Consider the following 24,394-nt stretch of genomic DNA (forward strand, 5'->3'; position numbering starts at 1 on the left):
ATCAAGAGATATATGGACGATGAAGAGTTGGGTTAACTGTTAAGTTTTATTTATCTCCAAACATTTCTTATTACAGTCTTTTCATTTTTCTTTCTATGGCAGTGAGTGGATATCTGGGTTGTGCGTAGCACTGAGATGTGATTATTCTTGCTACATGACATCAGCATGTGTTTTTCTTTTACTTCTCTTATAGTTCACAGTGGGTGAGTTTGTATTGTGCAGCTCAACTTGTACTGAGTGTGAACTACACAGTACAGTGGGAAGTGAGTGTGTAATGTACAGTAGCTGAGTTGACTTAAGAGTAGGTGGGGAGGGGTAGGAATAAATAAGTGTGCACTTCCTCCTACTGCTTTTCCAACACGTACCAAATAATCTGATGCATACGGAGATGTGTTCACTTAGTTGATGTGTGGGTTTGTTGATCACGCCACGTTACTGGCAGTGGATTATGGGTACGTTACATCCTGCTTATTACATGTTCGAAAAAAAATCTGTCCTGTCAGCAGAACTTTGTTTACAAAGTCAAACAAGACTGTGATGCAGCTGTCCAAGCTAGCTATATGTGGTAAGCTAGCTATGTGGTAAACTAGCTATATGTGGTAAGCTAGCTATGTGGTAAACTAGCTATATGTGGTAAGCTAGCTATGTGGTACGCGAGGCAGTAGTGAAGGCTGGCAAGCCATTTATGGAGGGCCCGTTTCTGAGAGAATGCATGCTGCAGGTAGTGAATATGGCTTGCCCGGAGAAGGCCTCTTTATTCAGAAACGTCAGTCTCAGCACAAATACAATGGCAGAACGGACCAGTGAGTTGTCAGGCCACATTTACAGACAGTTGTGCACTAAAACAAACAATTTCATGCTGTATTCTTTGGCACTTGATGAAAGCACAGATGTAAAGGACAATGCTCCACTCACTATATTTGTAAGGGGTATCAATGACTGTTTTGTGTTAACAGAAGAACTGCTAACTTTATGTCCCATGCAGGGACAGACTACAGCCAAAGACATATTTCAGGTGCTGTGCAATGCAATTGAGGGTGCTGGTCTACCCTAGAATAAATTGGCTGGAATAACCACTGATGGTGCCCCGTCAATGACAGGAAGACAAAATAGCCTTGTAGCACTGATTCAAAGAAAGCTGGGGGAAGAGGATGTAGACCCTGCAATGACATTGCACTGCATCATTCACCAGCAGGCACGCTGCAGCAGATGCTTGAAATGTGGCAGTGTTGTGACTGTTGTGGTGAAATGCATGAATCACAACAGATCAAGAGGTTTACAACCCCGTCAGTTCTGTGTGTTTCTGGAGGAAATAGATGCAACATATGGAGATGTGATGTACTTCACAGGAGTGTGCTGGTTGGGCAGGGGCAGTTTCCTGAAAAGGTGTTTTGAATTGAGGGAGGTGATCAGAGAATTCATGACAGAAGACGGGCTACATGTTCCTGAGCTTGATGATCCCACATGGCTCATTGGTTTAGCTTTCTTAGTTGATATCACACAGGAACTTAACATTCTTAATGTAAAACTGCAGGGCCAGACCAACTTGTCCCTGCAGCATCTGATAGTGTGAAAGCCTTCTCTGTGAAACTCAGATAATAGAAAACACAGCTCACAGAGAAAAGATTTGTCCACTTCCCAACATGCCAGTCAATTATTGATGATGGTGCCAGAGTCAATGCTGATGAGTATGTGACTTCCACTGACAATCTGCAGCAGGAGTTTGAGCATCACTTTTCTGATTTTAAGACTCACAGCACCACTTTCCAGTTATTTTCAGCCCTCTTCTCCTCTGATGTGGACAGTGCTCCAACACATTCACATGGAGCTCACAGACTTGCAGCACAGCACTGAGGTCAAGGCAAAGTTCAGAGCAGCACAAGGAAAGCAGGAGATGCTTGGACAGTTTCTCAGAGAGCTTCCCGAAACATTCCCACAGTTGTCCAAACTGTTCAGGCAGGTCATGTGTCTTTTCTGCAGAACTTGTCTGTGTGAGAAACTGTTCTCAACTATGAACTTTAATAAATAAAAGCATACGTCCAGACTGACCAATGAACATCTCTAGGCTGTCCTAAGGGTGTCCACTGCCCAGTCTCTGAAAACAAATGGGCCTCACCTGTGTCAGCAGAAGAAGTGCCAGGTTTCTGGCAAGAAGTGGGCTAGGCCTAGGTCAGGCGACACTATGTACATACTTACCTATTCATGTGAAAACTGAAAAAATGTGAAATAATAATAGAAAACGATGTGAAGGTTATATAGTCGAACAGTTTTTTCTTCATCCCTGTTGCACCGGCCCTCCTCCATAACACTACCTGTCAAGTGACCCCCAGGCAATTTGAGTTTGAGACCCCTGTTCTAGGATGTTTGTGGATGACATTGTGATCTGTAGTGAGAGTAGGGTGCAGGTGGAGGAGAGCCTGGAGAGGTGGAGGTATGCACTGGAGAGAAGAGGAGTGAAAGTCAGTAGGAGCAAGACGGAATACCTATGTGTGAATGAGAGGGAGGACAGTGGAATAGTCTGAATGCAAGGAGTAGAGGTGACGAAGACATATGAGTTTAAATACTTGGGGTCAACTGTCCAAAGTAATGGGGGGTGCAGAAGAGAGATGAAGAAGAGAGTGCAGGCAGGGTGGAGTGGGTGGAGAAGAGTGTCAGGATTGATGTGTGACAGAAGGGTACCAGCAAGAGTTAAAGGGAAGGTTTACAAGATGGTGGTGAGACCAGCTATGTTGTATGGTTTGGAGACAGTGGCACTGATGAAAAGACATGAGGAGGAGCTGGAGGTGGCAGAGATGAAGATGATAAAGAGTTTCACTGGGAGTGATGAAGAAGGACAGGATTAGGAACGAGTACATTAGAAGGACAGCTCAGGTTGGACAGTTTGGAGACAAAGGAAGAGGCAAGACTGAGATGGTGTGGACATGTGTGGAGGAGAGATGCTGGGTATACTGGGAGAAGGATGCTGAATATGGAGCTGCCAGGGAAGAGAAGAGGAAGGCCAAAGAGGAGGTTTATGGCTGTGGTGAGGGAGGACATGCAGGTGGCTGGTGTGACAGAGGAAGATGCAGAGGACAGGAAGAGATGGAAACGGGTGAGCCACTGTGGCGCCCCCTAACGGGAGCAGCCGAAAGTTTGTTGTTTTAAAAAAAATGTATTCCTATAGTTTTCCTCCTTGTCCCACCCGATTAACCCAGTGGCATATGGCCGGAACTCTTGTGGAATAACTCCCCTGGCTCACGTTTCCACAGGAAGGAGACAGGCGTAACACCAGCTTCCTTCAAACTCGTGTCGGCTGCTCTCGCTGTTTTACACGCTGAAGCCTCCTCGCATGGATTGCATCACCTTCAGGCCGCGAAGGATGCGTAGGGAGAATGCTTTCAGTTGCTTGGCTGCAGGCGCCCGGATGGGCCAGAGGGGTCGCTGGAGAACGACGAGTCCCCGAACACTACACCGATCTACACCCACTATCCCTCGGGTAAGGGTGGCCTAATGAAGGCCTTACCCCGTGGACGCTCTGGCTGTGACCGGTTACGGCGAGTCTGGGATACGAACCTCCCGCTCGGCCAGTAGTAGTAGTAGCAGTAGTAGTAGCAGTAGTAGCAGTAGTAGTAGCAGTAGTATTAGTAGTAGTAGCAGTAGTAGTAGTAGTAGCAGTAGTAGTAGCAGTAGCAGTAGTAGCAGTAGCAGTAGTAGTAGTAGCAGTAGTAGTAGTAGTAGTAGTAGCAGTAGCAGTACTAGTAGTAGTAGTGGTAGTAGCAGTAGTAGTAGTAGTGGTAGTAGCAGTAGTAGTAGTGGTAGTAGCAGTAGTAGTAGTAGTAGTAGTAGCAGCAGTAGCAATAGTAGTAGCAGTAGTAGTAGTAGTAGTAGTAGCAGTAGTAGTAGTCTGAATATCAAGGACCAGCCGGTGCCAAGTCGTGTTCCGTGGAGTACCGCCCCTTGGGGGCGGTATCGGTCTGGTTGAAAGTGGCTCTGGCAGACGTCCATGGTGAGGCAGTTGTTTCTTTGTTTGTAACGGCAGACACCGCAATGCGAACTGTGGGTTCTGGACCGTGGTTCAGTCACATGAATCCGGGGCAGCAGCCGTGCGTCATCGGCCACTGCTGTATGTCGCCGCTGTGCGTCTGCGTGTCCGCCATACTGGAGCGTTCCAGACCCGCAAGGAAACAACCGCAACGTGTATTGAGAGCCGCAGACCTCCCTACCAAATGGACCGACTCGCCGAAGTCTGAACCGACTTTCATTAAGTCTGGTGCGTTATAAACATGAGGATTTGAACATTTACTGGTTTCCTATTGCAGTTAAATGCAGTTAGTACTGGGGGCGGGTCTATACCGAACCATTAACTTCCAGAACAGCCCCAACTTCCTCTGGAACATGCAGGCTCCGGTCTGTGAATAGGCAACACGGAGTGTAAACTGTAAATGCAGAATTTCAGTTTTTGTGAGTTTCTCCAAAAACGTAGCTCTCTACATCTGCTATGCTGCTGCAAAACTGCCTGGTGGCTTGGAGCACGATGGGTGTCAGCGGTGTGCATCATCTCTCGGAGAAGGTGAGACGCATGAAGCATTGGAGATGCATATGCACGGTTGGCTGAAACGTTCAGCTTCCGGGAGGGTCCACATGTCCGCACAGAGCTGCAGCATCGCCACAACCATGAGGCGAGCAAGAACCGCCACATTCTAGCCCGTCTCATGGACTGTGGGAGATGCTGAGGCGCGTTGGAAGGATATCTGATGAGGGCTGAATCCGGCTGCTGTGAGAGTGAAGACCTTACTTATTTTATTTGATTAAAGGTAAAGCAGTCTCTCTCTCTCTCTCTCTCTCTCTCTCTCTCTCTCTCTCTCTCTCTCTCTCTCTCTCTCTCTCTCTCTCTCTTCACATTCAAAGGTACAAACCGATAGATGACGATTTCTGTTGATGACCACAGTGGCTTGTTCGGTCATTAGAGAGCTAAAATGATTTCATTCAAGACATTCACAATGAACTCCTGGATGTAGCTGTCCACAAATTGTACTCCAGTATGTAGCCTAAGGAACAATCCTCCTTATGTTGCCATCTAGTGGTTACTGGTGGTATTGTTATGTGGCGTGACCGGGGGGGGGGGGAATTGTACAATGCAATGTGACAATATCAAGTTAGCTAGGTGACTTAGGTTGATTCAGCCACTGAACGAGTCACCTTAGTCATCCTCACATCCCCCTCCCCCTCCGAGAGACTCGGCAGAGCCACCACTGCCCCCGTCTGCACAATTGTTCATCTTTAACTTCACGTCAGACAAACTGCTCAGATTCTGCTGCTTTTCAAGAAATTTATTAAGGTGTTTAAGTCATAAAACGTCAATGTGAGATTGAGACCCGCAGAACCGGAGCGGGCCGGTCCGTTCAGGACGGTTCAGATCCAGACTGATGACTCTACAGAACCAGAAAGACATTTTCATCCTTTTCCGGTCACGCAAGTTAATAACCATTAATAACGAAGCTCAGACAGACAACACACATCACAACCCGTCATACATCAGACCATCCTCGCATCGCCTGTCAATCATCCTCTGACGGGATGATTGACAGGCGCCGTGTTGGTCTCGACACGAGAAAAACACGGAACCAATTCATCCCAGAGTTGTGTGTGTGTGTGTGTGTGTGTGTGTGTGCGCGTGTGTGCGCGCGCGTGCGTGTGTGTGAGAGAGACAGGTGTGTGTGTGTGTGTGAGAGAGAGAGAGGTGTGTGTGTGTGTGTGCGCGCGCGCGCGTGTGTGTGCGTGTGTGTGTGTGTGAGAAAGGGGGGGGGGATAAGCCGTTGAATATTTTACATCGTCTGGTCCGGTTTACATGAAAGTCGTCCCGGACACCGACCCAATAAATCCCTTTTCGATCCGAATCTGGTCCAGGACCTTTTAATTAAACGCCGGCCTGTTCGGTCCGGTATCACTTCCCTTAAACACGTGGTTCACGTCGATCCGATCCAGTTTTGTCCATCTCACAGGAGCATCGATCCCACCCCCGGCTGTCCATGCACAACAACCCGGGGCATCGTTGGCCTGCCGGCGGTGCGCAAACCTACCGAGCTGCGGTACAGACCGAGTCCCGGGACAGACCGAGTCCCGGGACAGACAGAGTGCCGGTACTGGGTCCACGCTGGGGAATCCGACAAGACTGTGGTTGAAACGAGGCGGGAAGGAGATCATCCGGTGCAGGGCGGAGAAGGTTGTCGCCTCCAACAGAAGCTCCAGATCCACCGCCGTCTGCCGCTTCCACTTGGTCCTGATGGAGATTTAAGAAACTACATCAAACTACGTCACAACAATAAAAACGAACCAGAGTACAAGACTAAACCAGCCAACAGGTCTGGGAAGGCTTTGTGTTTAGTAAGAATCAGTGACACAAGTTTACCCCACAGAAAATGGATTCCTGTTTTCTGTCTGTTTTAATCGAGGCAGCATCGCCCAACGCCCACTGCAAGGTCCCACTGCTAGGTCCCACTGCCAGGGCCCACTGCAAGGTCCCACTGTCAGGTCCCACTGCCAGGGCCCACTGCCAGGTCCCACTGCCAGTTCCCACTGCCAGGTCCCACTGCCAGTTCCCACTGCCATGTCCCACTCGCATGCACTTTGAGTCTCGCTTTACAAGTTCATTATCTACACAGTTGAACTCTCAAGGAGGCAGACCATTAAATTAACTAAATAAAAGGACAAACATCATGCAACAAATAGAAAAAAGATCGCGATTGCAGACATATTCGTCCAGGCTTCCAAGCCTACTGCGCATGTTCCTTCATCCTGAGAGTCCTCTGAATCCGCACACTAGTGAGCAACTCCTGCGGCCCACCACCATCCCTACCCATGGCTGATGTCTTAGGCCACGTCCATCTAGCAATTGCACCAAAATGTGATTTGGCAGCAATTGGCAATCTGACTTTGAGCCTGACAACTGATGACCTTAGCATCTAGTCTGCTTCTGGAGCTGTTGCTCTAACAATGCTTATTTATAATTTTGTATAGTTTTCTGTTTGGGGTGTTCAGCACTTTACTTAACACGAGTGTTCTGTGTTTGTGTTGTTCAGGCCTCCACTGCTGAGGATGCAGAGTGGGGCACTGCAGTCACAGTCACGGGGATTTACACGATCCTGAGAGATGGGATGGGGAGGCCCGATGGTGTTTTAAGCCTCCAACGTACTCTTCCAAGGCAGCGCTGCATGGAAGGCACTCCCCGCCCCCTACAGTTTCAGCCAATCACAGCACTGGCACTAACCCTAACCCTAACCCTAACCAGTGCTGTGATTGGCTGAAACTGTTGGTGGCGGGGAGTGCCTTCCATGCAGCGCTACCTGGAAGAGTACGCTGGGGGCTTAAAACACCATCGAAGGATGGAGAGCCAGAGGCTGTGGGAATTGTCATCCAAGGCATTGGAGTCCTGACCAACACAGGCGGTGTCATCATGGGGTTCATCAAACTGTTTGGGCTCATTTATGCCCTTGAGCAAGCTTTCCAGAAAACCTCAAGTACACCTTTGGGTTTTTGCAGAAGGTCATAATGGATTTGGACGGGCAGAAGCTGACTGCAGACATGCTGCTGCTGATCACCAAGCTGTTTGCATAAGAGGCGAACACAGGTGACAAGGTGCATTGACAAGTTTCTTTACCAGGTCTTCTGAGAGCGGTTTTTGTTTTGTTTTCCACTTTCACCTTCTGCCCAGTCAATGACAACGGTAATCAGTGACGTCGTGGACGCTTTCCTTCTTCTGACATTTTGAAGGAATTGAGTACGCTGCACAGAGGCAGGCCAGGGGCTGTAATTTACTGAACCGTCACGTACGACTGCAGGCCTCTATTTGAATGTAACGGTGAGTGTATGACGTGCAGCCACGCGGAGGGGAGGGACTTACTGCAATTGCTCCTCCCTGACGAGCTAACGGTTGACGGGGGCTTACGATTGGAATTCCGTGGGCTCAGACGAGTGTTTACACATGGAAAGCTTGCCCACTTCACCTCCCATCCTAACCCCTGGAGTGTGACTACCCTCCACCCTTCTGCAGCTGCCGTTTATCTCTGGTGTCGTGGATGGTTGGTGTTGAGCGTGTTGGTTTTGTCTCTGAGCATTTTCAAGAAAAACATCTCAACCAGGTTTTGTCAAATGAAAAGGAATTTCACCTTATTTAATGACCAGTTAATTGTGTTAGTTTGAGTTGGGCAAACGTGAATCAGTTTCACGTAGTTATGGTGATTATTTAGCTGTGTGTGATAAGAGCGACTTGGCCTACCTCAGATCATACTGCACGGCTGCGCTTGCTGAGAGCTGGGGCTGAATGTGCTGATGGGTGGACATCTTGTCCACACTGCAGTGACCTCATCCAAGGAGCTGTTTTTACGAGTGGGGATCTGGTTCGTTACGGCGGTCTGGACGGGCGTTGGCTGGGCGTGTCAGCAGTCTGACAGCTGACTGGACTGAATTATTGATCATTACAGCCGATTATGTAGTTTCAGCACGCGCCCTGAATTATTGATAAGCCACGCGCTCGGTCCATTATTCATGAATAAATGTCTCCTCGGTGATTTACTGAATGTGTGTGTGTGTGTGTTGGATGTGGACCGGCGGTCTCGGTTCCGGATCTCACCTGCGGTTCTGGTACCAGGTCTTCACCTGAGCGTCGCTCAGCTGCAGCGATGCCGCGAGCTCCACGCGCTCCTGCACGCTGACGTATCTCTGACGCTGGAAACTGCGCTCCAGCTGCGCGAGCTGCTGCTCGCTGAAGGCCGTGCGCGACTTCCGGGGCTTCTTCCGCCGCGCGCCCGCCGGAGCGGCACGCTGGAGCTGTGTGTCTGAAACGGAGCGGACCGGAAGCGGCGTTAGCAAAAAAGGTAGAAGACAGAGGACAGCTTTCAAACGCTAAAGATGCGAAGAGACGGATGAGACGTAGGTTCCTGCATTCATAACGATCCAAAACAGGATGTGTTATCTTCCCGCTACCGGTTCCGGTAATCGCGCCAAATGAGCCGCCGAGGGCGGAGGTCACCCGGAAGCCGTTAGAACAGCCCGGGTTTATTGTAGAACAAGTTCATTTAAACCGCAGAAATGAACTCAGTCAGTCAGTGATTATTGATCATTTTAATCAAACTGAACGTTTTAATAAAATGCCTTTGATGCTCAACTCGGCCAATATCAGTTAGTAGTTTTTCTTCATTAATATGCCTTCCATTTCTCGGCCTAAATGCGGTGCTGCGTTACAAACACGGCAGTAACATGTAAAGTGACATGTAAACATGTAGATTAACACGTAAAGTAACATGTACACGCAAAATAACATGCAACATGTAAACATGTAAAGTACCATGAAAATTAACATGCAAAGTAACATGTAAACGCATAAAATAACATGCACAGTAACATTTAAACATGTAGTGTAACATAAAAAGTAACAAGTAACGTGTAAACGTCAAATAACATGTAGAGTAACGTGTAAACATGTAAAGTAACATGAAAATTAACACGTAAAGTAACATGTAAACGTGGAAAATAACATGCAAAGTAACATGTAAACATGTAAAGAACATGAAAATTAACATGTAAACGTGGAAAATTAGCATGCAAAGTAACATGTAAACATGTAAAGAACATGAAAATTAACATGTAAAGTAATGTAGTGGGAAATGCCTGGGGATGTACTTGGAATGTTGCACTGGGCTCGTGCAGCTAGAGGACCAATCACAGGTTAGCTCGCGCTGTCACAGACGCAACTATATTAGACACCGCGGGAGAGACAAAGCGCCAGAACTGTTTAGTAACCATATCGTAGACTGTCACCTTAGCGTGGGATAGAGCAGGGAAACCTAGCGTATCCTGGGCTAGATAGTAGATACGGTGGCTAGCAGTGGTAGTGTTAGCAGCAGACTGCCTCGGTACCTGTAGCTAGCTGACTACCCCCGAGAGCTTCCCCAGAGAGACTGAGATAGACATTCACCCGGTCACACCGGAGCCAGAGTACAGAGAGAGAGAGAGACACGCACCCCGGAGAGCAGCCATCCATCTCCCGCCCCGCCTAGAGCTCAGCCGCCCTGTTCCATCACCAGCCCTGGTCCCAAGGTGAGCTTGCTAACCCATTAGCACACGGCTAACTAGCAGGCTAGCCCTAGCATTGGCGCAGCTATCTAGCTAACGGTGGTGAAGCCCGGTTTGTCGCACCTAAAAGTCCCCGCCTCCATCCATAGTTATCCGGGCTATAGAAAAACCGCGACAAGTGGTGTCAGAAGTGGGATAAAAGGTTGGGATTCGCCATAATCTCAACACCGGAGGATCCTGCCCCGGTCACATGGCGGCATAATTCAGCCTGCACACTGTGAGCTAACCCAGCTAGCAAGAAGCCATTTTGTGAAACACTGTAATTTCTTCAGTAGTCACGTAAATCAGTGGAAAAATAAAAATGTCACAGGACAAAGAAAATGTAAAAGAACAGTCTGAGTTGAGTCTGGATGGTGCTGGTGTGGGGACAGAAGACCCCGGAGAGCACGCCTGGATGAAGCTCCTCCTGGCGCAGATGGAAACCATGAACCAGACCCAGGTTCAGATGCAACGCCAGATGGAAAACATGGAACGCCAGACCCAGGTTAAGATGCAACGCCAGATAGAGATGCAGATGGAGGCCCTCACAGCGCGTATCGATGGACTAGCGGAAGCGGTGGCTAAGCGATCTCGTCCTCCCATTCAGCGCACCGATTGGGCCCGTCATCGTTCAGATATCCAAGGTGAGCCTCCCGGTTTGTCGCCCATCGCTCAAGTAGTGAAGCAAGGGGTTTCTCCTAGTAGCCCTCAAAGCGATAGTGGTGTAGGGTCGGCAGGGGCTGTGCTCGGAGAACGAACTAGCCGAACGGTGCAAGACATGAGCCTACTCTCGCAGTTCACCCCGGCCCGGGAGAACCCAGGGGCCAGACAGCGAGACGGCGCTGATCACCTGTTGCCAGCAGCTATGGCCGCAGTGGCTAACTTGAGCGACCGGCGCAACGAGGAGACGCCAGCCAGGCCGAGCAGCAAAGCGGCCCCAGCAGCCCTGCGCTATACAGGAAATGGACCCAGTGAGCCCGCACCACTTACCAGCACTCCGATCGGTCATGGTGGAAAAAATGGAGCGACTGCAGTACCACCCCCCGACGGGATGCAGGGTGGCCAAATGTCCCTGGACAGCAACGGCGGCCGAAACCTGCTGGATGACATCGTTGGAGGGCAGGCAGGTTCCTCTAGAGGTCAACAGAGCCAGACAGGAGACCTTCAAAGTCGGAGCGGCAACCGAAGCTCACAAGGTCCCGACCGAGGACACGAAAATGACATCAAGCTCCTCGCCACTTTTGATGGTAAGGGCGACAAGGATAGTTTCGTTGGACCATTCGAACGGATGGCGAGAAAGAGGGGCTGGACCGACGAGACCTGTTTGGACGCCTTGTATCTCCGACTGAGGGACAACGCCATGTCTTTTGTCATCGCGCAGCCGGCTCCGATAAAAGATGACTACCACGCGCTCATCACCCAGTTACGCCGCCGCTACGGTAAAGAGCTGCCTGAGGGAACTGCGCGCCGTAAACTCAGCGAGGTTAAGCAGGCCAGAGAGATGACCCTCTATGAGTTTGGCGAGGAAGTGAGGAGACTTGTCACACTGGCATACCCGCAGGTTGGTGTTACACTGCAGGAGGCCTACGCTGCAGAAGCCTTTCTGCGCGGGCTGAAGAACCAAAACATCGCGTATGAAGTCCTAGGGGCAGAACCCAAAACACTAGCTGGAGCAATCAGGAAGGTTGAGGCACGCGAGTATGACTTTAAAGCGACGCTGGGGCGAGAGGTTGAAGGAAAAGGGAGAATCCGGCGAGTAGCATTGGAAGACGAGCGGCGTCGCGATAGCTCTCCAAGTCCTCCGCCGGTAGGAGACAGCATGAGCACCCCCGAGCTCAAGACCCTGGCCAGTGGCATCGACAACATTAACAAGGTGCTCTTAAATATCGAGCGGTACATGGCCAAAGAACAAGTAGGAGTGGAACGGGGAGGGACGCTTGAGCGGGCTACCTACGCGCACACGGGGCAACGCGCGCAGCGGTCCCCGAGCCCAAGTTCCCGCAGCAAAGGGACCTGTTACCAGTGTGGAGAGGAGGGCCATTTCAAGCGAGAGTGTAACTCACGGTCACCAAGCCCGAGGGCTCCGAGGAAGGTCAGCGAGCAGCCATCAGTCAATCTCGGCCGAGCCTCGGGGAATGGACCCAGTCTCGTCATTCCCATCACCGTGAACAGCCTGCAGGTGAAGTGCATCGTTGACACAGGGGCCGAAGCCACGGTGATGTCCCGAGACACATTCCAACGATTAAATCTGGCCGAGCGTCGGAATCGCCATTCTGCGTAACGCTGAAGAGGGTAAAGACATGGCTGAAACCCCGAAGTATAGGGTGACCATCCGCTTGGGCCCCAAGACCATCGAATGGGATGTGTTCGTCGCGCCCATCCGCGACCCCTTCCTCCTGGGCCTAGATCTCATGTTGGCCGCTCATGTCACTGTATCCGGGGGAGGCCAGGTCTACGTCGAAGGGGAGCCAGTGGCCACAGTTATCGTGGGTACGTCCGTGGGGGAGTACGCCGTCTCTCGCGTACTGCTGCAGGACTCTTTGACACTATCAGCGGAGAGCGAGCAGGACGTCTGGGGTGTGGTGGAAAGCCCCAAGGCAGGTATCTCCGCCGTCCTGGAGCCTGCTGGCCTCACCGAGGGAGTTTCATCTGGCAGTGTGTTGGTCAACGTTGCCCCACACGTCCCTGTGCGACTGTGTAACCTGATGCCGAAAGAAGTTAGGCTGAAGAAAGGAGCCTGCCTCGGCGTGCTAGTGGAGGCGGAAGAGGAGCTTCAGGCCCCCCAAGAGGACGACATGAGCCGAAAAAATGAACCAGCCACCGTCCGACGGATGGAGTCGTCACCAACTATGGGTCTGCCCGACCATCTGTCGTCCCTGTATGAGTCCGCCAGTGAAGGGTTGGATGAGGATCAGCGGAGGGCCCTGCAACAACTCCTGATTGAACACCAGGGCGTGTTCGCGGCCAGTGACGCGGACCTGGGGCGCTTCGATGCGGTCCAGCACCGAATCAACACTAGCGAAGGCCAACCTGTCCGACAACCGGCTCGGCGCACGCCCCTGGACTTTCAACAAGAAGAGGAGCGGCACCTGAAGAGCATGCTAGAGGCCGGAGTGATTACACCATCCACTTCGGAATGGGGCTCTCCAGTGGTGTTAGTTAGAAAGAAGGACGGAGGTGTGCGGTGGTGCATAGATTATAGAAGACTCAACGACCTGACTCTCAAAGATGCATATCCACTGCCGCGGATCGAAGAGTGTCTGGACACCCTCGAGGGGGCCACTGTATTCTCGACTTTAGATATGCAAAGTGGATATTGGCAGATTGGAGTGCACCCGGATGATCGTGGAAAGACAGCCTTTATAACACGCTATGGGCTGTTCGAGTACACCCGAATGCCCTTCGGGCTGTGCAATGCGCCCGGCACATTTCAACGTGCGATGGAGGTGGTGTTGAGAGGGTTACAGTGGAGACACCTGCTTGTATACCTCGACGACATCATTGTGCTGGGGCGTGGAGTCGAAGAGGGTCTGCAGAGCCTGGGGAAGGTCTTGGAGCGCATCCGGGCGTACGGTCTCAAACTCAAGCCATCTAAATGCCACCTGCTGCGGAGGGAGGTCCTGTTCTTGGGGCATGTCGTGAGCGGAGACGGAGTCAGCCCGAACCCGGAGCTTGTGAAGTCTGTGAACGACTGGAGGACCCCAAGAAACCTCACTGAGCTCCAGGCTTTTCTCGGCTTGTGTAACTACTACAGACGGTTTGTGCGAGGATTTGCCCATCTGTGCAGCCCCCTCTACGAACTTCAGAAAAAGGGGGAGGGGTTTAAGTGGGGCGACACACAACAAGTAGCCTTCGAGGAGTTAAAGGCAAGACTCACCACGGCACCTCTTCTGGCATACCCCACTCGAGATGGACTGTTTCTGCTTGACACTGACGCGTCCAACACATGCGTCGGAGCTGTCCTGTCACAGATGCAAGCAGGAGAAGAAAAGGTCATAGCCTACGCCAGTGCACATCTGCAAAGCACACAGCAGCGATACTGCGTCACACGCCGAGAGCTTCTGGCTGTAGTCCGCTTCACACGGCAGTTTCGCCACTACCTGTTGGGCCGGTCGTTCATCATCCGGACGGACCATAACAGTTTGATTTGGCTGTTTCGGTTCAAGAGCCCAGAAGGCCAGCTGGCGAGGTGGATCGAGGAGCTGAGCCAGTACGACTTCAAAATCGAACACCGGCCAGGAGTCAAGCACAGCAACGCGGACGCGCTGTCCAGGTCACCCAAACCCGCCTGTGACTGCTATCATGCTGGGGAGAGTCTGGACTCGCTGCCTTGTGGAGGTTGCTCCTACTGTCACCGTGAACACCACCATTGGGCAAGTTTCAGCGACGATGTGGATGATGTGGTCCCGCTAGCGATCCGTCGAACTGACTCGGAAGAGAACACCTCCGGAGCGGCAGAAGAGGGCGTTCCACCATCGGCTCCAGGAGGAGAGGCAGGAGGCCTAACGATGTCACAACCTGTCAATGAACATCAGAATGGTGCTGAAGAGAGTGAACCACCTGCTATCAACTGGTTAGCCCAGCATTCGACCAACGAGCTAGCGGAGCGCCAGAGGGGAGACGCCGTGCTAGCGAAGTTGCACCAGTGGAAGGATGAGGGGAAGCTACCGTCACAGGAGGAGATGGCGCTGGAAGGACCTGCTGCACGGAAGTACTGGTTGGTCTGGACGCAAGTAGAAAGGCGAAATGGAGTCCTGTACTACCGCTGGGACGAAGGAGCTGACACGCCATCCATCCTCTGTCTCATTGTTCCAACAGCGCTCCAAGAAGAGGTCCTACGTTTGTGTCACTGCGCCCTGCTGTCCGGTCACTTGGGCCGTGAGAAGACCTACCATCGAGTTCGCAGAGAGTTCTACTGGGTTGGTCTGACTGACAGTGTGAACCAGTTCGTCCGACGCTGTCCTGAATGTCAGGCGTGTAAATCCTCTGGAAGAACAGGCAGAGCTGCCTTGCAGATGTACCAGGCCGGCGCTCCTATGGACAGGGTTCACATCGACGTGGTTGGACCGCTCCCAGTATCCAAGATGGGGAACCGATACATCCTTGTGATGGTGGACCAGTTCACGCGCTGGGTGGAGGTGGCCCCGATCCCCGAGCAAACTGCAGAGATCACCGCTCAGAAGCTGCTACAGGAGTTCCTCTCCAGGTTTGGAGTACCCCTGGAGATCCACACAGACCAGGGACGCAACTTCGAGAGTGCCCTGTTTCGTGAGCTCTGTGAACTTCTCCAGGTGGCCAGGACCAGAACGACACCCTACCATCCTGCGTCGAATGGTCAAGTCGAGAGGTTCAACCGAACTCTCCTGCAAATGATCCGCTGTTACGTGGGGAAACGCCAGAGCGAGTGGGACCAACACCTCCACCTCCTCGCCGGGGCTTACCGCAGCTCACCCCATGCCTGTACGGGTTACACACCAAACCGGATGATGCTTGGGCGAGAAGTCAACCAGCCGCAAGGACTCACCCTGAGGGTGCAGGAAGCCAACGTTCATCGCACTTCCCCAGCCGAGTACGTTGCTGACCTGGAGGCGAACATGCGGGACACCCACGAAGTGGCGCGCCAGCATCTCCGTGCTGCCCAGCTCAGGAACAAGAAGGACCACGACCTACGTGCTCGACAACGCACATTTCACCCTGGAGATCTAGTGTATGTCCGGGACGACACCAGGAAGAAGGGTCAATCTCCAAAGTTGAAGCCACGGTGGAGAGGTCCCGGCTTCATCACAGAGAAGATGGGAGACGTCTTGTACAGAGTCCAGGAAGGTCGTAAGGAGAGAGTCCTCCACCACGATCGACTGCTACCCTACCTCTCAGACGACGTGCCGGTCTGGATTCAGCGGAGGCGCCATGCTCTGTTGTCTGCTCCAGCACCAGCCATAGGGCCGCGGGAAACACCTGAAGGAGGTCCTCCCGCTGCTGACATGGAGGAGCCGGGGGCGCAGAGAACAGAGGAGTACGAAGGAGTGACAGAGCAGGAGGAGATCGATGAAGACCTTGATCTCCGGCTGGAGGACCTGTTCCACGCAAACGACGATGGAGGACCCAGCACACCAGGCTCCCCGGCTCGGTTCCAGCCGCTCCAACATACTGCTGCCAGCTACTCTTCAGGCGAGTCGACAATCACCCAACGTCGTGGGACAGCAGCCTGTGCTCCGGGCGGGCAGTCCAACGCCCCTGACCCAGAAGGAGACGAAGCCGACGCCGCTGAGTCCCATCTCCCGTACACCACCAGACGGGGCCGGCCAGTCCGGAGGCCCGCCTGGCTACTAGACTAACTTTGACGGACGTGACTAGTTGACTTGGGGGTTACTAGGCTAGTCACAAGAGTCCAGTATGGATAGCGACCACCCACATTTGTTTGACGCCCTTTGTTCCGGGCCTAGTTCATTTCGCGGGTGTTCTGTCCCGTTTATCGTGTTAGATTAATCAGACTGATCTTTGTAGTCTGTTGTTCATTTATGTTGAAGGGACTCAACAGTGCTGGAGGGGGGCAGTGTAGTGGGAAATGCCTGGGGATGTACTTGGAATGTTGCACTGGGCTCGTGCAGCTAGAGGACCAATAACAGGTTAGCTCGCGCTGTCACAGACGCAACTATATTAGACACCGCGGGAGAGACAAAGCGCCAGAACTGTTTAGTAACCATATCGTAGACTGTCACCTTAGCGTGGGATAGAGCAGGGAAACCTAGCGTATCCTGGGCTAGACAGTAGATACGGTGGCTAGCAGTGGTAGTGTTAGCAGCAGACTGCCTCGGTACCTGTAGCTAGCTGACTACCCCCGAGAGCTTCCCCAGAGAGACTGAGAGAGACATTCACCCGGTCACACCGGAGCCAGAGTACAGAGAGAGAGAGAGACACGCACCCCGGAGAGCAGCCATCCATCTCCCGCCCCGCCTAGAGCTCAGCCGCCCTGTTCCATCACCAGCCCTGGTCCCAAGGTGAGCTTGCTAACCCATTAGCACACGGCTAACTAGCTAACTAGCAGGCTAGCCCTAGCATTGGCGCAGCTATCTAGCTAACGGTGGTGAAGCCCGGTTTGTCGCACCTAAAAGTCCCCGCCTCCATCCATAGTTATCCGGGCTATAGAAAAACCGCGACAGTAACATGTAAACGTGGAAAATTAACATGCAAAGTAACATGTAAACATTTAAAATAACATGCAAAGCAGCATGTAAACATGTAAAGTAACATGAAAATTAACATGTAAACATGTAAAATAACGTAAACACGTAAAGAACATGAAAATTAACATGTAAAGTAACATATAAACGTGTAAAATAACATGCAAAGTAACATGTAAACATGTAGTGTAACATTAAAAGTACCAAGTAAAGTAACGTGTAAACGTAAAATAACATGTAAAGTAACATGTAAACACGTAAAATAGCATGCAAAGTAACATGTAAACATTTAAAATAACATGCAAAGTAACATGTAAACATATAAAGTCCAATTAAAATTAACATGTAAAATAACATCTAAACATGTAAAATAACATGTAAATTAACATAGGGGCGTCCAGGTGGCATGGCACTAGTCCGTTGCCTACCAACACGGGGATCGCCGGTTCGAGTCCCCGCGTCCCTACAGATACAGATACAATCGGCCGTGTCTGCGGGTGGGAAACTCCTCACTGTCAGGTGAAAAGAAGCGGCTGGTGACTCCACATGTATGGGAGGAGGCATGTGGTAGTCTGCAGCCCTCCCCGGATCAGCAGAGGGGGTGGCTCGGAAGAGTGGGGTAATTGGCCAGATACAATTGGGGAGATAAATGGGGGAAAAAACAAAACAAAAACTCCATTGTGGCCTGTATAGCACGTGTAGAGTAAAGACAGTCCTGGTATAAAATGTAGACAAACTAGTTTCATCTGTGGTCACAGTTTGAATGTAAAATGTTTTGCATTCAAGTCATGAAACTAGCCCAAAACTCAAACAACTTGATCGATTCAAATTCTTTCCCAAACCCACAAAACCGGCTTTTAGATTTCTATCAAATGTCTCTTGATGACCAGACAAGAAGAAAAACGTCATGTTGTGGAGTTAGAAAACAACGAGACAGGAGACGTGAGAGTAGACGTAGTCGAGGTAGTTTACTAGCTCCAACTTTACATGTCATATATTCGACAACGACACTGAACTCTCTGGACCGGAAGCGGAAGTGCATTCTCTCTTAGGTGAATGTCTCTAGTTATATAGATGTGGGTCACCACACAGGCCCCCCCAGAATTCACCTACACAAAACAATGCAAAACAGCAAAAGCGCAACTCATGAACATAAAAATAGACTCTACAACAGAACAGGCAATGACATAGTGCAAAGTCACGGGGAAAACAAGTGACGAGTCGGGGGGTGGACCCTGCGGCCATAACGGCTGCGCTTCACAGGAGGGGAAACAGATGGGGCCGAAACCCGGGCCATAGGCGGGGCCGAAGCAGGAACAGAGGCAGGTGCCGGGGCCGACCTAGGAGGGCGTCCCCGCCGCGGGGGTAGGGCCAATTGCATTGGCTCCCCAATGTCCAAGTGAGCAGGCTTGAGACGGTCTATAGCGACCCGCTCCGGCCTGCCCCCCATGTCCACCACAAAGTTCTTATCCCCCGCCTCCAGGACGCGGAAGGGCCCATCGTATGGGGGCTGCAGCGGGGACCGATGGCTGTCGTGCCTAATGAAGACGTACCTCGCCGATGGCAGATCCTTGGGGACGTAGGACCGGGGGAGGCACTGTTGAGACATCGGAACGGGAGCGAAGGCACCGGCAGCGCTCCGGGACGCACTGAGGTGAGAGGCGGCCGACCAGGGAGTCGTAGCATCCGGAAGAAACTCCCCCGGAACTCGCAGGGGCTGGCCATACACCAGCTCAGCGGAGGAGGTCTGGAGGTCTTCCTTCGGGGCCGAACGCAGGCCGAGCATGACCCATGGGAGCCGGTCCATCCAGTCGCAGCCAGTGAGGCTTGCCCGCAGAGCGGCTTTCATGTCCCGATGGAACCGCTCACAAAGTCCGTTGCTCTGCGGGTTGTACGCCGTAGTGCGGTGGATCTTCATCCCCAGGTGCTCAGCGACCGCCGTCCAGAGCTCCGAGGTAAACTGGGAGCCCCGGTCGCTCGTGATGTCACCCGGTGTGCCGAAACGGGCCACCCAGCAGCCGATGAACGCCCGTGCTACCTCTGCTGCCGTCGTGGAGGACAAGGGAATAGCCTCTGGCCACCTGGTGGCCCTGTCCACAATAGTGAGGAGGAACGTATAACCACGGGAGGGGGGCAGGGGACCCACCAGGTCAACATTGACGTGGTCAAACCGCCTCTCTGGAACCACAAACGGCGCCAAAGGGGCCTTGGTATGGCGGTGCACCTTGGCGCGTTGGCACGCCACACAAGAGCCGGCCCAGGCTCTAACATCCTTACGGAGCCCAGGCCAAACAAACTTGACGCTCACCAGCTTGGTCGAGGCCTTCACTCCCGGGTGGGAAAGGCCGTGGACGGTGTCGAAAACTCGGCGCCGCCAGGAAGTAGGCACCAGGGGGCGCGGTTGACCGGTGGAGATGTCACAGAAGAGGGTGGTGTTGGCCGCGTCGAACGTCACGTCCTCCAGCCGTAGCGCCGTAGGGGTCGACCGGTAGTCTTGAACGGTCGCGTCCTTGGCTTGGTCCGCTGCCATAGCGGCGTAGTCGAGTCCCAAGTGAACGGCGTTAACAACCGCCCGTGAAAGGCAGTCGGCGACGAAGTTATCCTTGCCCGACACGTGTTGTATGTCCGTGGTAAACTCGGAAACCGCCGCGAGATGACGCTGCCTCAGAACCTCAGAACCACGGTTCTGAGGTTTTGGCCATACAGAACGTCAGCGGTTTGTGGTCCACGAAAGCGGTGAACTGTCGGCCCTCCAATAGGAACCTAAAGTGTCTGGTTGCGAGGAAGAGACCCAGTAGTTCCCTATCAAAGGTGCTGTATTTGCGCTCGCTCTCACGGAGTTGTTTACTGAAGAACGCCAACGGCTGCCAGCCCCCCCCCACCCACTGCTCACACACGGCCCCCACGGCGTAGTCGGAGGCATCCGTTGTAAGGGCTATGGGGGCGGCAGGCGACGGGTGAGCTAGCAGCGCAGCGTTGGCCAGCGCGGTCTTGGCGGCCACAAAAGCCTCGTCCATCCCCGAAGACCAGTCCAGCTCGTCCTTAGACTTCTTACCCCGCAGGGCCTCATACAGGGGACGCATGATGTGGGCGGCACGGGGCAGGAAACGGTTATAAAAGTTCACCATGCCCAGGAATTCCTGCAGCGACTGTACAGTGCGGGGGCGGGGGAACATGGTGACAGCCTCAACCCTGGCAGGGAGGGGAACGGCCCCCTGTGGAGTGATGTGGTGCCCGAGGAAGGTGATGGACGACTCCCCGAACTGACACTTAGCTGGGTTGATGATGAGGCCGTGTTCGCTGAGCCTGTCAAACAGCTGTCTGAGGTGCGTCATGTGTTCCTCCGCCGACGCGCTGGCCACGAGGATGTCGTCTAAGTACACAAACAAAAATGGCATGTCACGGAGCACAGAATCCATAAGGCGCTGAAACATCTGCGCCGCCCCTTTAAGGCCGAAAGGCATACGTAAAAACTCAAAGAGCCCAAAGGGTGTGATGACAGCCGTTTTTGGGACATCCAGTGGGTGGACCGGCACTTGGTGATACCCCCGCACTAAGTCGATTTTGGAATAGATGGCAGCGTCCGCCAGGTGGGTAGAGAAATCTTGTATGTGCGGTATGGGGTACCGGTCGGGGGTCGTGGCATTGTTTAGGCGACGGTAGTCCCCGCACGGGCGCCAACCCCCGTTGGCCTTAGTAACCATGTGAAGAGGGGAAGCCCACGGGCTGTCAGAACGGCGGACAATGCCGAGGCGCTCCATAGTCGAAAACTCCTCCCTGGCTATTGCGAGCTTGGCCGAGTCGAGGCGTCGGGCCCGGGCGTAAACTGGGGGCCCCACTGTGGTGATATGATGTTCCACGCCGTGCTTGGCCACCGCCGAGGAGAAGGTGGGTGTGGTCAGCTCGGGGAAATTTGCGAGCAGGCGTTGGTATGGATCCCCGGTGGAGAGTGTGTTAGCGAGGCACAGCGCTCCAGCGCCCCCAAGCGTGCAGGGGTATGACGCAAAAGAGACGGCATCAATCACGCGACAGTTTTTAACATCCACCAGCAGGTTGAAAGCACAGAGGAAATCCGCACCTAGGAGCGGGGTGGATACAGCAGCCATCACAAAGTCCCAGCCGAAACGTCGGCCGCCAAAACACACGTCCACATGTCTGATACCGTACGTCCGAATGGACGTGCCGTTGGCGGCGTCCATCTGGGGGCCGTGACTGTCGGTCATCGTGTCCACAGCTCGTGCTGGTAGTATGCTGCGTTGAGCGCCAGAGTCAACCAGCAGCCGCCGGCCCGACAAGGAGTCTCTGATGAACAACAGCTTGCAGTCACGGCCGGCGCCCATAGCCGTTAACGAGCGCCGGCCTTGGCGTTTCCCTGAACCCTGTAACTGCAGGGTTTGCGACACCGTTTTGCTTTTGCCCCAAACCTGGCATGGTAATAACAGAGCCCGTCGTCAGGTTGGCGGCGGGCTGTCACCGCAGCCGCGGTGTCCATATAGTCGTACACAGGTGGTGGTGGGGTGGTCTGGTGGGGTAGCAGGGCATGCACAAACTGTTGCCGGTTGGCCAGGAAAACCCTGTCTGCTTCAGCAGCCAGAGAACAGTAGTCCTTGGAGGCGGCGAGAGGAGAACTGGCCAGTGCTGTGCGTACAGGTGCGGGGAGCTGCCTCAGAAAAATGTGTGTGAAAAGAAAGGCCGGATCAGCCGATCCCAGCACAGACAGCATTTTTTCCATTAAATCAGACGGTTTGCCGTCGCCGAGGCCATTCGGGGACAGTAAACGGTCTGCCTTCTCCAGCTCCGACAGTTCAAATAGTTTCAGGAGGAATGTCTTTATAGCATCGTACTTGCCAGCAGCTGGCGGAGCTTCCAACAGTGTCATTGCTCGCGCCGTTGTCGATGCGTCTAACGCCGCCACTACGTGGAAGTACTGCGTTGCATCCTGCGTTATCCCTCTCAGCTGGAACTGGGCTTCCACATGTTGAAACCACGGCCGTGGATTATGCTGCCAAAAGTCGGGTAGCTTCACAGTAGCGGTGTAAATGCTAGCGTTAGCAATAGCCATGTTGTTAGCACCGGCGTCGTCGTTGTCAGACATACTCGTATTAGTTGTTCGATCACGTCGGGGTCACCAATGTGGAGTTAGAAAACAACGAGACAGGAGACGTGAGAGTAGACGTAGTCGAGGTAGTTTACTAGCTCCAACTTTACATGTCATATATTCGACAACGACACTGAACTCTCTGGACCGGAAGCGGAAGTGCATTCTCTCTTAGGTGAATGTCTCTAGTTATATAGATGTGGGTCACCACAATGTCCTGTTTCCATCAATATGCCTTCTAACAAAAGTAATCGTCATCATTTCACGTCCTGCATTAATAATAATTATGGACGTAACGTTTATTTTACCACTTTTCAGACGTGTTGGGACGTCACACCACAAGACGACGTCTTTATTCCGTTTAAATAACTATTTAAATTCAGGACGTGTAAATAACTATTTAAATATTTAAATTCAGGACGTGTAAATAAATATTTAAATTCAGGACATGTAAATAACTATTTAAATTCAGGACGTGTAAATAACTATTTAAATATTTAAATTCAGGACGTGTAAATAAGAATTTAAGTATTTAAATTCATAACGTGTAAATAATATTTACATTCAGAACGTGTTAATGACTATTTAAATATTTAAATTCAGAATATGTCGATAGCCATTTAAATATTTAAATTCTTAAAGTGTAAATAACTATTTAAATATTTAAATTCAGAACGTGTAAACAACTCTTTAAATATTTAAATTCATAAAGTGTAAATAACTATTTAAATATATAAATTCAGAACGTGTAAATAACCATTTAAATATATAAATTCAGAACGTGTAAACAACTCTTTAAATATTTAAATTCATAAAGTGTAAACAACTCTTTAAATATTTAAATTCAGAACGTGTAAATAACCATTTAAATATTTAAATTCAGAACGTGTAAAAACTCTTTAAATATTTAAATTCAGAACGTGTAAACAACTCTTTAAATTCAGGCACTATAACGGTCGAGTGTGAAAACAGTTTTTTCCCGCCAACCTCTGCCGGACTCCTCCACGCACCCCGCGTCACAGTCCGACAGGATGTCTCGGATCAGAAAGGAGGCGCCGGAGCGGCGCCGGAGCGGCACCAGCTGTCCGGGCTGCAGGGTGAGAGGAGGAGGTGAGGAGGTGCAGTCGGAGCGCGGGCTGAGCTCCGGGGAGGAGCGGCTCTCCCTGCCGGATTCTCCCGGTAGGAGGTGAGGGCTGCACGGCCACGGGGAGAGGAGAAAGTCGACGCCGAACCGGGAGCAGGAGGCGCGGGAGAGCTGCGTGGTACCGGACGGAGTCCAGTCTTCAGAACCAGAAGTAGGTTCATTCATCTCTCTGTGTCCAGTACAAAGCATGGCAACAATAAAAGCAGCATCTACTGAGGACTCCGTGCAGGCTGCTGCGTCAGGACGCTCCTCTCCAAAATACCTCGAAAAACCTGAAATACTTCGGGAGAAAAACTGAAATACTTCGGGAGAAGAACTGAAATACTTCGGGGGAAAACTGGAATACTTCGGGAGAAAAACTGAAATACTTCGAGAGAAAAACTGAAATACTTCAGGAGAAAAACTGAAATACTTCGGGAAAAGTTCCCGGAGCTGAAACCACGTGATTGGAATGAAAAGTAGATTTAAAAAGTATTTTTTCTAATGGTCCATCAACTATTCAGCTGCAGTGACAAAACACGTCCTGTATATTCCAACAAAACCTGAGAGAGAGAGAGAGAGAGAGAGAGAGAGAGAGAGAGAGAGAGAGAGAGAGAGAGAGAGAGAGCGAGAGAGAGAGAGAGAGAGAGAGAGAGAGAGAGAGAGAGAGAGAGAGAGAGAGAGAGAGAGAGAGAGAGAGAGAGAGAGAGAGAGAGAAATGGATGGGTTATAGAGGATGACAGACAGGATTAGGAGGAGTAGAGGAAGAAGCATCTCCTCCCTGGGACTCCGTTCCTCCTCCGGCTGTCTCTCCCCCACGGCCACTCTGATTGGACGCTAACTGACTCATGAGGAGGAGGAGGAAAAGGAGAGAGAAAAACCAGGGAAGAAAAACAGAGAGGA

The 24,394-nt window shown here is 51.8% G+C and overlaps 1 protein-coding gene across 1 annotated transcript; it reads right to left on the reverse strand.

The window, feature by feature from the left end:
- Positions 1-1,486: 1,486 nt before the first annotated feature.
- barhl1a (BarH-like homeobox 1a) lies at positions 1,487-23,677 on the reverse strand. The gene is made up of 4 exons (XM_056278088.1): positions 23,356-23,677; positions 8,609-8,813; positions 5,980-6,259; positions 1,487-1,582 (listed from the first exon to the last, which is right to left on the reverse strand). The coding sequence occupies exons 1-4, from the start codon at positions 23,675-23,677 to the stop codon at positions 1,487-1,489; spliced, it is 903 nt and encodes a 300-aa protein (XP_056134063.1).
- Positions 23,678-24,394: the final 717 nt, after the last annotated feature.

This window comes from Lampris incognitus, chromosome 1, assembly GCF_029633865.1.
Source record: "Lampris incognitus isolate fLamInc1 chromosome 1, fLamInc1.hap2, whole genome shotgun sequence".
NCBI classification, from domain to species: domain Eukaryota; kingdom Metazoa; phylum Chordata; class Actinopteri; order Lampriformes; family Lampridae; genus Lampris; species Lampris incognitus.